The sequence below is a fragment of the Hoplias malabaricus genome, chromosome 12 (assembly GCF_029633855.1).
Source record: "Hoplias malabaricus isolate fHopMal1 chromosome 12, fHopMal1.hap1, whole genome shotgun sequence".
NCBI classification, from domain to species: domain Eukaryota; kingdom Metazoa; phylum Chordata; class Actinopteri; order Characiformes; family Erythrinidae; genus Hoplias; species Hoplias malabaricus.
In genome coordinates this window covers 6546079-6558879 of record NC_089811.1, presented here as the reverse complement: position 1 = coordinate 6558879, position 12801 = coordinate 6546079, and the positions used below count along the sequence as shown (strand labels likewise).

Genomic DNA, 12801 nt, shown 5'->3' with positions numbered 1-12801 from the left:
CTTCTCCTCCATCAGATAAACATTAAAAATACCAGTGTTCCAAAGACTGTGGTGTTTTTGATATTTATTTTAATCAGTCATTTCTAAAAAAAAGTAGCAAAAGAATAATAAAACATTGAAGTCATTAATTTGACCTATTAACTCAAAATGTTCGTCTGAAAACGCAAGAAGCCTTGATGTGATTCTAGGTGACCAGTTATTCTTCTCAGCTCATATTGCGAACCTGACCCAGTCGTGTAGATTTCCCCTGTACAACATCCAGCAAATTCTACTCTCTCTCACTCATGAGGCCACCCAGGTACTTGTCCATGTCTCAAGACTCACAGCTGGACAGTCTTTGTCTTTAAACAAACAGGCCACTGTAACTGATGAAAAATGCAGTAGCTTGACATCTTCCCAATTTTACTCCGCTTCAGTCTCTTCCTGCAGCTTCCTGCTTCAGATTTAAAACATTGATCTTTGCAATAAAGCCAAGATTGAACCAGCCCCTACCAACTTTATGGCACTGGTCAAGAGTCAGTCTGTACCTCAAGCACTTCAAGCTTCAAATACAGCCATATTTGTTCCATCATACTTTATACTTCTGCTAAATGTCTTAAATATAAATATTAATAAAACAAGCCAAAAGTCAATACGAGTCATAAAGTCTAAGGTAAGTGAGAAGGTAAATCATTATTCCTCAATATGACCTTTTAACACAAAAAAATAAGATAAGACTAAATAAGATAAGACTGAATAGGGTAATCATAGTCGGTTTCTGCTGCCCTCAGCGCAGCACAAAAGGGTTTCAAATTCCAGTTTGTGCTAGCACGCAACCCTACTAACACTAAATTATCCTAATAACCATTTGTAATATGATCAAAGTGATTCTACCAAATGCCACATATGTAAAAGTTTGTTTTAAAAATATCCTAGAATTGTTCTGAACATGCCCTGAAGCATGTTCCGCGTTCTCAAGCAGTTTTGTGCAAAGAAATTGAAATTAGTGGAACTAGTAGCATTTATTTATCACAGGAAGTTCTAGTGAAAACTATGACCTGGTGCAGAGACCTGGAGGTGTCTTTTAGAAGAGAGTAGAGCAAGTCAGAGGTGTGAAACCTCACTTACATCACTGCATCAGAATTATTTTATAGAACGAAAGGTAAGTATGGATTGTTTTTCTCAAAAACATTCACATGAGCCATTTATTATCAAAGAATTAAATGACGGACCCTTCTAGAAATTAACATTGGATTCTTCAGATACCAATTTAGAAAAAAAAAAAAACTAGAAAACAGTTAGTTTACTAATGTTATTAATAAGGCTACAACTATATTATAAGTCATTTATGATCATTTGTAACACACAAAGAAAGGGTAGCAGTGACCTGTTATTTCCCAAATTTAACATCTACACTCTTAAATCTCAAACGGACTGATGAAGCCTTTAAAAGTGTAGAAAATGGGCAGTGGGAAAACTGAGATTCATAATGTTTATTTGTGAAATTTTTTTAGATCTCAACAAAACTCACAACTGGATTTTCTTCAAACGATTCAGCACTAGTATGTGGGTATTAAACAGGCCACTATACTTGCCTTCCTTTTGAAATCCAGGCGGTTGAGTATTTCCTGAAGTGCCATGACTTCTTGTTTCATGTTCTGAGAGTTCCTCTCCACTGGATCTACAGTTTTAACAGATGAAGAAAAACAAATCATGGCATTGTTTCATTAGAAGATGGCTGTCACAAAAGAAATCTCTCTCTTTCTAGGCGGGTAGGACAGTCCTCATTACAAGCACAATGCTCTCCACTGTGGGCATCGGTTAGTGTGGCCTACCAAATCTGGACAGTTAGCATGCCTCCCTAGCCATGCTGAGTTTTCCAGTGATGTTGTGGTAGCAGCAGTTTGAAAAGAAGTGGTGGTTGGTTACACATGTCATCTTTAATAAAACAAATATCAACCATATCAGTGGCACCACACCTCCAAAAGCGGTGGGGAAAAAATGTATGCTACTGAAATCTGGAATCATATCCCTGTGGCATGTGTAGATTTAAATAAATTATTTAGATGCTTTTGAAAGTGAATTTATTTTGACATTTAATTTCTAGTTCTTTCTACATACCTACAACACAGGAACAACTCAAAACTGGTGGTTGTGCACCATAAAATAAAAGCAGTAAATAAAATGGCTGTATTTATGTTGATATCCCTGGTTCCTATCACAATATAGAGTTTAGAGTCTTTACAACAAAGAATACACCAAAAAAACATTCTAAATGACATGTCTGTTTACTCAGCGACTGTATTCTATAGCCATTGTCTTAAATCAGTGGCATTTCCCGTGCAGTGAAGGAATGGCACCCGATCCAGGATATGTTCTTGCCTTGTGCCCAGTGATTCCAAGTAGGCTCAAGATCTACTGAGCTGGATAAGCAGTTACAGACAATGAATGAGTGGCATTTCCATTAAAATTATAAAAGCCTTTCAGATCTCAAACTGTAAACAGTTTCCTAGCAGCAGTAAGAAATGTTCCAGAACAGAGCTTTAGCAAATCAAATGTGAAAAAAAATTGTGCATCACATACAATATTGCATACACTAATCTTTTGGGTAAATTTTTGAGTAAGTCTCCTCACTGAAGCTGCAGCTGTGCAGTTTCAGAAAGACACCTCCAAAGTCCTGCCCCCAAACTGAAATCAAGGTTTTAATTGGTTATGCCTCTGAGTCTAAATATTGGCACATCCACGCCTAAAGGTCAGTGACAGGAGTAAATCTGGAGTGGTTCAAGGGAGTTTTTCCTTTTCCTAATTACCCATTTAAACAGAACCAAAATTTGATGGGTCAAATGGCCTCTTGTCTCCATGGTTCTGAAAGCCCTGTGCCACACAACTATGACAATAACATGTAATGGTTATTTTGACTGAAAATTACAAAAAAATGAAGGGTGCTATTCTTTTTCACCATTCTGCACATCGCAAATAAAAAAGCTGTCTGAATAGGACTTAAATCAATCCCCCTACAATAACCATACGTATTACACTATTAGAGTAACTGATATAGCTACAGGCGGCACGGTGGCGCAGCAGGTAGTGTCGCAGTCACACAGCTCCAGGAACCTGGAGGTTGTGGGTTCGATTCCCGCTCCGGGTGACTGTCTGTGAGGAGTTGGTGTGTTCTCCCCGTGTCCGCGTGGGTTTCCTCCGGGTGCTCCGGTTTCCTCCCACAGTCCAAAAAACACACGTTGCAGGTGGATTGGCGACTCAAAAGTGTCCGTAGGTGTGAGTGTGTGAGTGAATGTGTGTGTGTCTGTGTTGCCCTGTGAAGGACTGGCGTCCCCTCCAGGGTGTGTTCCCGCCTTGCGCCCGATGATTCCAGGTAGGCTCTGGACCCCCCGCGACCCTAAATTGGATAAGCGGTTACAGATAATGGATGGATGGATGGATATAGCTACATTTTTAATTACATAATAACTAGTATTATTAAATTGAATTTATATTAAATTTCTATTCTTCATCAACATGTTAGTCATTTTCAAATGATTTCAGTGTCAACAGCAAACAGTAAAATTGAAGAATTTTTTTTCCTTTTTGTATCCACAAGACTATATGTAAAACAAGAACAAAATCATGTATTTACCACCTGTGGTGCAGTAAGAATTATATTCTGAACAATATTCTAAATTTGACATTAAAAATCACACCATATTCTAATTATCACCACTATTATTACACTAATATTATTTCATTTCTAAGGCTTAAACACTGAAGAGACTAGAGTATAATTTAATATGTCCTGTATGAAACCGGGCTCGGTTTCAGGTTTACTAACCTCGAAGTTGGAGAGTTTTGTAGCGAAAGTCAAAGTCATCCTGCATATCCTCTAAATTCTTCACTGCCTGGTCCAGAAGCTGAACAAAATACAAGAAAAAACCTGCTTCACTGCATCGATACATTTGCTTTTTTCATTGTTATTATTTTTTTCCCCCACATAAGAAAACATCTAAAATAAACCCTTATACAATCCTTCAACCCTTCAAATTTAGAATATATCACTCATTTCGAGTGTGAGAAAAAAAACAATGTTTAGCATAAAATATATAACATGGAATATTTAATACGTGATTTAAAAACAGAATTTTAAATAGCATGGTGTGCATACAGGTCGTGTCACTGTCAAACAGGTTCTGGGGTTCATAAACGTTCTGGGGGTGTCTGGTTGAACAGTGACAAGTTTGTTGTGTTCTCTCTGTGTCTGTGTGGGTTTTTGCCATGTGCTTCAGTTTCCTCCCACAGTCCAGACATACACACTGTTGGATGTCCTGATGGTTGGACCGACGCTTAGGTAACTTTGCTACTCAACAACCAATATCCGTAAAAATGTACATGCGAATAAAATGCAATGATATGCAAATCATGTATACCCTATATTTGATTTAGATTATTATTTAAAATGTCTTTCAATTGAGAAATATTGCTTTTTATAAAAAACCTTTGCCCTTTTGTTGATACCAGCAACATATTCAAAACAAGAGGGGGACAGAAAGGAAAGACTCGTAAAGTTGTGCAAGGCGTCTTTCAAAATAGAAATCACCTATATCAATTATTGACTAGCTGTGGTCTTTGGGACCTAAGTTGGTACTGTATTTGAAACTGTACTTGAAATAAGTGCATAGACTCAGAAACACTTCACAAAACTATGGCCTGTGAACAAAGTTTATAGCGTCATCCACAAATGCAAGGTAAAATATTTAAACAGGATCCTAAAACACAGCTGCCTTCTTTGGGCCTGAGCTCATTTAAGAATAGACTGAGGTGAAGTGGAAAAGTGTGTCATGGTCCAAAGAATCAATATTTTAAATTCTTATCGGTAATCATGGATCACATCCTCTGGGCTAAAGACGACCCATTCAGCTTGGTATAAGAACACAGTTCAAAAGCCAACAATTGTGATGATGCGGGGGTGCATTAATGCTTTAATGTTTAGGCGTTGTTAATGCTGAAGATAATATATATCTGCTGCCATCCAGACATCTTTTTCTGGGAAGGCCTTTGTTTATTTTAGCAAGACAAGGCCAATACAATCCACATACTGCATGGATTACAACAACATAGCTCCTTAGTAAAGAGCCAAAGTGCTAAACTAGTCCAGATGTGTCACCCATTGAAAAGAAATGATGCATTATGAATTAAAGAACACCATAATGAAGACCTTGAGCTGTTGAAATCCTAGAACAAGCAATAACCAGAAAACAGTTTACTTTCAAAGCTACAGCAGTTGGTCTCCTCAGTTCCCAAATGTTTACAGAGTGTTGTCAAAACAAGAGATGAAAATACAACTTAGTAAACATCACTTTCAAAATATGTTGCTGGCCTCTCATTCAAAATGGGAAAATATTATTAAAAATCAATAAAAATTTGTTTCAACATTTAAAATGATAATTTAAACCCAAATTTAAATTTTGGGTTTAAATTATTTGCACATCCGTACATTTTTTTTTATTTATAAGTCTCAACTTTCTTGCTAATTGGATTTGTATAAACATTTTTGATCTTTAAATGATCATAATTTAAAATTCAAATTCATGTAGTGATTTATAAAAAGTGGATTTGAATAAAACCTAGAAAGATAAGAACAAAGGGTTTCTTGTGCTTTATAGCTCCTCTGTCCTAACCTGAACGCTGCTGCGGATCACAGCCACTCGGTTGTCAAGGTTCTTTTGCTTCTCCAAAGCTGCTGAATTTTGCATGGACTTCTCTAATGGACCCTGTGATTTGACAAGAGAACAAGATGCTGAACATGAGAGATGTTGTAGTTATAAGAATGACACAGAACAGGAGTAAAAACATGTAGATAAAGAATTTTACTAAGCAAACCACATAGGGAGTTTCCTTTCAGACTCTGTAATGAGAAATGAAATTTCTCAATTTCTTAAAATTGCAAACATTTTATTGAAATGTTTATTAAGCTATTTGAATAAGTCTAATATGAAATTAATCACAGAAATTACTCAGAATTCTTTACAAGGAAAGAACCTGGTTTTGATATGTCTACAGCACAAATATTGTCACTGTCCAATTGAAAACATGTATCTCCAATTTTGTGTATTTTTACTTTACTACTCCATCTGAACACAACAGCTGTACTTCACATTGTTTAATTACAAGAATTACTTGGAATAAAATCTTTTTACATTGACTTCCATTGAAAGTTACAAAGGTATTTCCTTCTCCTGTAAAGTTACTATTTTGGGAGATACATGTTTTTAATTGGACAGTGACAATATAGATATTTTACTTATTATTAAAAACCACTTGTAAACCTACATGCCTTCTGATATAATGATGTTGACTGAAATGTAGTGTCTGAAACAATATTTCTTTTGGGACTTGCAGTGCCCTCCATGTACCTCTCCACTCTAAAACAACGTCTTATTGTTACTAATTGTATATTTCTGTGATATTCTTGTGAATATATAAACTCATTAGAAGTCCATTTTCTGTCAACACCACTCTGAAATCTGAATTTAAACATCTAGAAGCATTTCACATCAATTATATCTCAATGGAAAAATAATCAGAAGATTAGTTCATTGCTCCAAAGTATAACATACATTTCAAGAATATCTGTTCTGTTTGACTTCCTTGTATTGTGTTTTATTATTATTATTATTATTATTATTATTGTTGTTGTTGTAAGGTGGAAAAACACTTACAGCTGGACTGTAATATTCAATAACACTAATAACACATCACGTCAGTTTGAATGGACTTGTCACACTGCTGAAAGCTTAATGTATGCGCTTATGTAAAACAGTTAGCATGGATCATGGTTGTGACATCACACCTCAAACTAAAAAAAACAGGCTGCTCTTGAAGCTCAGCTTATTCATGCGAACAATATAGACCTGTAATTTACTTTAACAATGTTTATATAGTACATTAGTCATTTTTTTTTAAAATGACTGGTGGTACCTGTTCCTGCATACTGGCAGCAGATATGATGCGTCTCTCCTCCCGCAGACAGTTCGAGATGACAGCAGACAGGTGCTGAGGGTTGGCCTTGTATCTTAACTGCAGAAAAAAAAAGGTTTTACCAATATTAGTCACTCTGGTTTGTCAGACACTGAATTTGCCTGTGCTCTGGTATTTTTGCTGATTGCTTCTGGAAGAGGCATGATAATCTTTAAATGAACACTGTTCATGTAAATCTGATGCATTTTGACCTGAGTGACTTACATTACCCATACGTCACCACATGATTTAGGGGAAGTCCGGTTTTCAAAACTGTTTGCATACACCCAGTACCCTTAAATGTAAGTACTTTCTTAATTTTACTGCATTAGTAACTCCGGTAAATACTGTGCCCCTATTTTAAAATAAAAGTTATTCCGTGTCAAGAAAAAAAGGAAACAGAAAATTATGTTTAAGGCTCAAAAACAACTTATAAATCCAATTGTTCAGTACTATTGTGTCCACCTTTTCCTTTATTCAGCTTCCATTCTTTTTGGGAGAGCTTTTTTAAGTTTTTCAAAGAAATGCTTCATATGCAACTAACCATTTCTTTTTCCACCAGTGATCACAACTCACTTTTGGAATAACATTATTGGCAGAAGTTTAGCGTACAGAGCACGATAACCGGTGGCTATACGTGCCACGCCACAGCAGGGAGAGCTCTGAATGTTCTAAATGCAAGTTTACAAAAGGACTGCCAGGAAACAGCAGTGCTGTTAAAGGAATTGATGTCAGTGAGGAATGCTGTTTCACAGGTGTAACAAAACCCATGAACGAAAGCAAAAGAAAATATTTTAATGGATATGAAGTTAAGCCAAGTAGTTTATTAGTCATATTCTCATTTCTCTTTTCATTAAATGTCATTCTGTTTTGTATGGATATAAATACCGTCTTTTTGCCTATTTTAAAGAAGATTTAAAGCACACAACATCATATTATAATAAAGGAACTTCATTTTTCATTCATTGTCTGTAACCCTTATCCAATTCAGGGTCACGTTGGTCCAGATCCTACCTGGAATCATTGGGCGCAAGGCGGGAATACACCCTGGAGGGGGCGCCAGTCCTTCACAGGGCAACACACACACTCACACCAGCGTGTGCTTTTGGACTGTGGGAGGAAACCGGAGCACACGAAGGAAACCCACGTGGACTCGGGGAGATCACACCACACTCCTCACAGACAGTCACGAGGAGGAAACCCACGCAGACACAGGGAGAACACACCACACTCCTCACAGACAGTCACGAGGAGGAAACCCACGCAGACACAGGGAGAACACACCACACTCCTCACAGACAGTCACAAGGAGGAAACCCACGCAGACACAGGGAGAACACACCACACTCCTCACAGACAGTCAGCCGGAGGAAACCCACGCAGACACGAGGAGATAACACAAACTCCTCACAGTTAGTCACCCAGAGGAAACCCACGCGGACATGGAGAGAACACACCACACTCCTCACAGACAGTCACCCAGAGCGGGAATCGAACCCACAACCTCCAGGTCCCTGGAGCTGTGTGACTGCGACACTACCTGCTGTGCCACCGTGCCGCCCCTAATAAAGGAACTGAGCTATGTAAAGGTGTCCCACTGTGGACAAAATGTTCAACTGTCCACAAACTACATTTACTGTATAATCTCTATAGAAGTATATAAAATATAACGGAAGCTATGGAGCAGAGGCACATGAACTTAAATTCACCATACACATACACAGCACTGGAACTGCGTTCCTAGAAATGATGGAGTGCCATCCTTTATCTCTTAGATGAGCTGAAGTGGTGTCTGTCATCCAGAACTCATTTTCCATTACTGTTCGACCTCAATAATCCTGTCCAGCCTCAATGACATAAAATTCACACAAAAATCTAACATTATTGGACCATAGGTCAGCAAAGTGCATTTTGTTGTCCTTAATTCCAGAAGGTAATTTGGACGACATTGAACGTTGGCTGTCCGGTAAATCTACACGAGGCTAACCAGACAAGATAACAAGAAAATATGAAGAACACTGTCAAATATATGTCTGGCAACTGCCTTTGGTGTCTATCTGGGGAAAGACACCAAAAGATATTGGCAGGACACTGTGAGATGAAAAAAAAAAATCAAAAAGCGACCAGACGTTTATTTCCAGATGCAAGGGGAAAGTTTTGACGCCGAAGACTCACATTGTTTTGGTCACCCCACGCTTTGCCCTTTCCCTTCACTGTCTGGTGCATATGGCAGCATGGCAACACAACCTGCACTGAGCAAAAGCCCTGACATTTCACTCTTCTGAAATTACAGTTATCCATTAGGAAATCCCCAGACCCACCCACCTGCACCACAAAAAGAAAAGAAATAAAATCACCTCTCATTTTGAGTCAGGTACAACGCTAAGTTTATCTGATAAACATCATGTCAGTTATGATCTTAAGTTACATGTCTTTTCAGGAAATTATTAAAAGACCCAGTGCTTCAACTATATCCTCAGCACTATCACTTTCACTGCTTCACATCCGCTAGAAACATTCAAGCTAACTTGCAGTAGCTTGTTTTGTTTATTGTTGTTGTTCTTGTCATTAAAGGAAATCATGTGCGGCCGTATATGAACCCTGACAATCACCTCACGATTTCGTACGAAAAACGGGTGAACAAAGAGCAGGAAACCACACTTCAGTTCTGTTGAGGCTCATTTCCACTGATCACTGAGAAAAACCTTCCACAAATGTCCTTCCAAATAATTGTATTTATAGGCTCTAAATACATTCAGTAAAAAAAAAAAAGCAGTGGATTGATAGTCACTGTGATAACATTTCCATAAATTTGTAGTCCACCTAGGTTAGGTATTAGGTACCAGTAAAGTACTTGTTTTACCGTGTAAGAGAATAGAAAGACTAAACTGAAACTAGACATTAACTCAGTGTCTCATTCTGTGGACAATGTAGCTATATCTCCACCCACTACATAAATCTACTAAGCTGTTCTGCCTCTTGCACATACAGAATATCACAGACATATTTACCAACCTCATTCTAATTATCTCAGGTTTTCTAATAGTTCTAAAGAATGTAACATGGTGAAACAATGTATGTTGTATTTCCATTTAATTTTTGCACAGGTTGCAGAGGATGTTATGTGTTGATATAATAAAATGTTGAGTATAGATGTCTGCTCTGAGAATTCATACTTAAATCTGTTAAGAAACTGCATTCATCCTCTTTTCAGGAGATGCAGATTTAGTTTCTTGTTTAGTATGTTACCAATTTTATTTTACCATTTTGCACAACTGTGACGTTTTACTATCAGACAGTTCATAGCCTCCTGAACACTTCACAACACTATTTTAAAAAGCAATATCTTATTGCAAATAGTTTTACGGTAATTTACTGTGAAATTACAGCAGTTGTTTCACATTGGACCTTTGACTACCTAAGGGAAGTACTTGATTTTTTTTTGGTAACTCCTTCTCTAAATGTTTTAATGGCAAAATAGGACCACAGTGATAACTCCGAGAGGGACATTTATACGCACACATGCTACTTTCTCATTTCCTCATGTGTGACACCAAACAGCACAACATGTACAAACACATGAGGCCTCCCCTCACATGCGGAAGTGGTTAAATGACAAGCGGAGGTGTGCAAAGATACAAGTGAGCAAATACATGCCACAGGAATGTGCGCGATTGGGTCAATGCCGGTTAGACAAGGCATGAATGGAGGAAAAACTTGACATGATCAGGTGTTTCCCTGACTTCCACTAAAACACTGACTCTCAGCTTTACAGTAAGACAGATACAAAAATAAATAAACAAACCAAACACTGACACCCGATGTGTTTTTTTTTTTTGGAGATCATCGTCTATTTTCTGTCCTATGATATGCTCATGAACAAAACTGAACCATGGGGTCCCCAAAATATTTTTTTTGTACTGGGGACCCAAGTGTAATATTTGATGTGAGCCAAGGGCTAATAGCTAGCTAACAGCTTCATTGTTTTTGTTTTTGTTTTTTTTTTGCACTGGGCTGGAATACATTGAAAAACTGTAGTGAGTTCTTTGCATCTTTTTTTTAATTAGTACAATTTTTTTTTTCACTTCGCAATTTGCTAAATATAATAGTATTTTGCATCTGTCTTGTCGTCAGTAATAACTGATTAACTCTAATTTTATAACATTATGCTATGTTTTATTACCAGAAGTGTCTATATTTAAAAAAATAATAAATATTTTTTTAGTTTTAATAGTTTAATAGTTTTATAAAAATGTATTTTCTCTTTGGTTGAGGAGTCAAATGTTTAGAGAGTCTTTTAAAAATGCACAAAAACTCAACAAGAATTTGCTTGATACAGATATTCAACTCTAAAAAATATCTGCCAAACTTTACATTCAGGATTCCTCATTTTTATTATTATAATTTTCGTTAAACAGTGTTCAGAGGGGACTCTGAACTTAAAGGGGGTTTTAGAGAAAAGCTAAGTTTCTTAAATGTTTAATAAATAAAATGTTTATAGGTCTTTTATTATAGGTCTGAAGTGCAACACTTTTTTAATTGCATATTATTCTCATGTTACGTTTGAAAACATTTTATAAGTTTTGTAGTAGCACCAGAAATATAATTTCTATTCTCACAAACACACTTCTGTTGTCTAATTAAAAATCACAGAAAAATACATTTAATTGTGTGTCTTTTTTGCAGATGTCAGAATGTAACTCTTAATAAAAACACAAGGCAAGCAAGTAAAGATTGTGCAGGGCTCTCACCTGGATCTGATGGTATATTCTCTTCAGGTTGTGTCTGTGAAGAAAGTTTTGTTCCTGTGTGCAGTGTCTCTCCAACTGGATCAGGAAGTTGTTGTATAGCACTGTTGCCATGGCCTCATGATTTGTTGCTGTTTCCCTTTAGAAAAGTGAATTGATCATGTCTCATATTATTAGGCTGATCCATATTCACACGCTTTAAATGCATATTCATTACATATTTGCATAAAATTATCATGCTATTAAATGATATTCATTGAACTTCAGTGTTCTTTCAAAGAAAAAGTGCACTACCTCTTTTACCACATCCTGTTACTCTCAAATTACATATTCTACAGTATTTGTGAGCTGATTACATTATATCATTATACACATATCTTAAATAACTCAAAATGCATATAAAGGAATTGAGCTGTGCAACATAACATCTGTGTACTCCATCCTCTGTCCTTAAACTCTCCAGCTAGAGCGTCTTCAGGATCTTCTCTCACCTGCCCTTGTCACTTTACCACTAAAGCACACAACCGCTGCCCCAGCACTTTAATATAAAACATGCACAATGTAAAGTTTACAGGCATGACTGTTTGTGTGTGTGTGTGTGTGTGTGTGTGTGTGTGTGTGTGTGTGTGTGTGAAATAGTATTTTTCTTGTACTATTTTTGTTGTCTGTACTGCTGTGAAATATTGTCAATCTATGTGCACTGTGAGCTACTGTAACCTAAACCAAATTCCTTGAATGCGTGAGTGTACATGGCGAGTAAAGCTTGATTCTGATTCTGAATTTGACACTGATTACGAATATTTCGCAAATATCTAACAAGGGAATAGCTATATATCTAAAGTCAGTAAAATTAAATGTATCTCCACCATGACAACTTTACAGCAGAATGTGAGATTTTAAATTTAATTTTAAGCTAATGTACAAAGATTCAATTTCAACACGTTTAAGCATTTCGATTGGTCCATTCATCATGAACTTCGAAACAATGCCAATGATTTATATATGTAATATATTCAGACTCTTTCAGAGTTTGTAAAGAACAGTTTAAAATATCATTAATTAATTT

General features: G+C 36.7%; 1 protein-coding gene across 1 annotated transcript in view; it reads right to left on the bottom strand.

The window, feature by feature from the left end:
- Positions 1-12801, bottom strand: part of stat4 (signal transducer and activator of transcription 4) — a 55950-nt gene that overhangs the window by 41585 nt on the left and 1564 nt on the right. Inside the window, exons 3-7 of the mRNA XM_066686870.1 lie at positions 11739-11874; positions 6949-7047; positions 5649-5741; positions 3806-3884; positions 1575-1660 (exon numbers count right to left, since the gene is read on the bottom strand). Coding sequence (XP_066542967.1) covers positions 1575-1660; positions 3806-3884; positions 5649-5741; positions 6949-7047; positions 11739-11874 — 493 coding nt within the window. The remainder of the gene's footprint in view (positions 1-1574; positions 1661-3805; positions 3885-5648; positions 5742-6948; positions 7048-11738; positions 11875-12801) is intronic.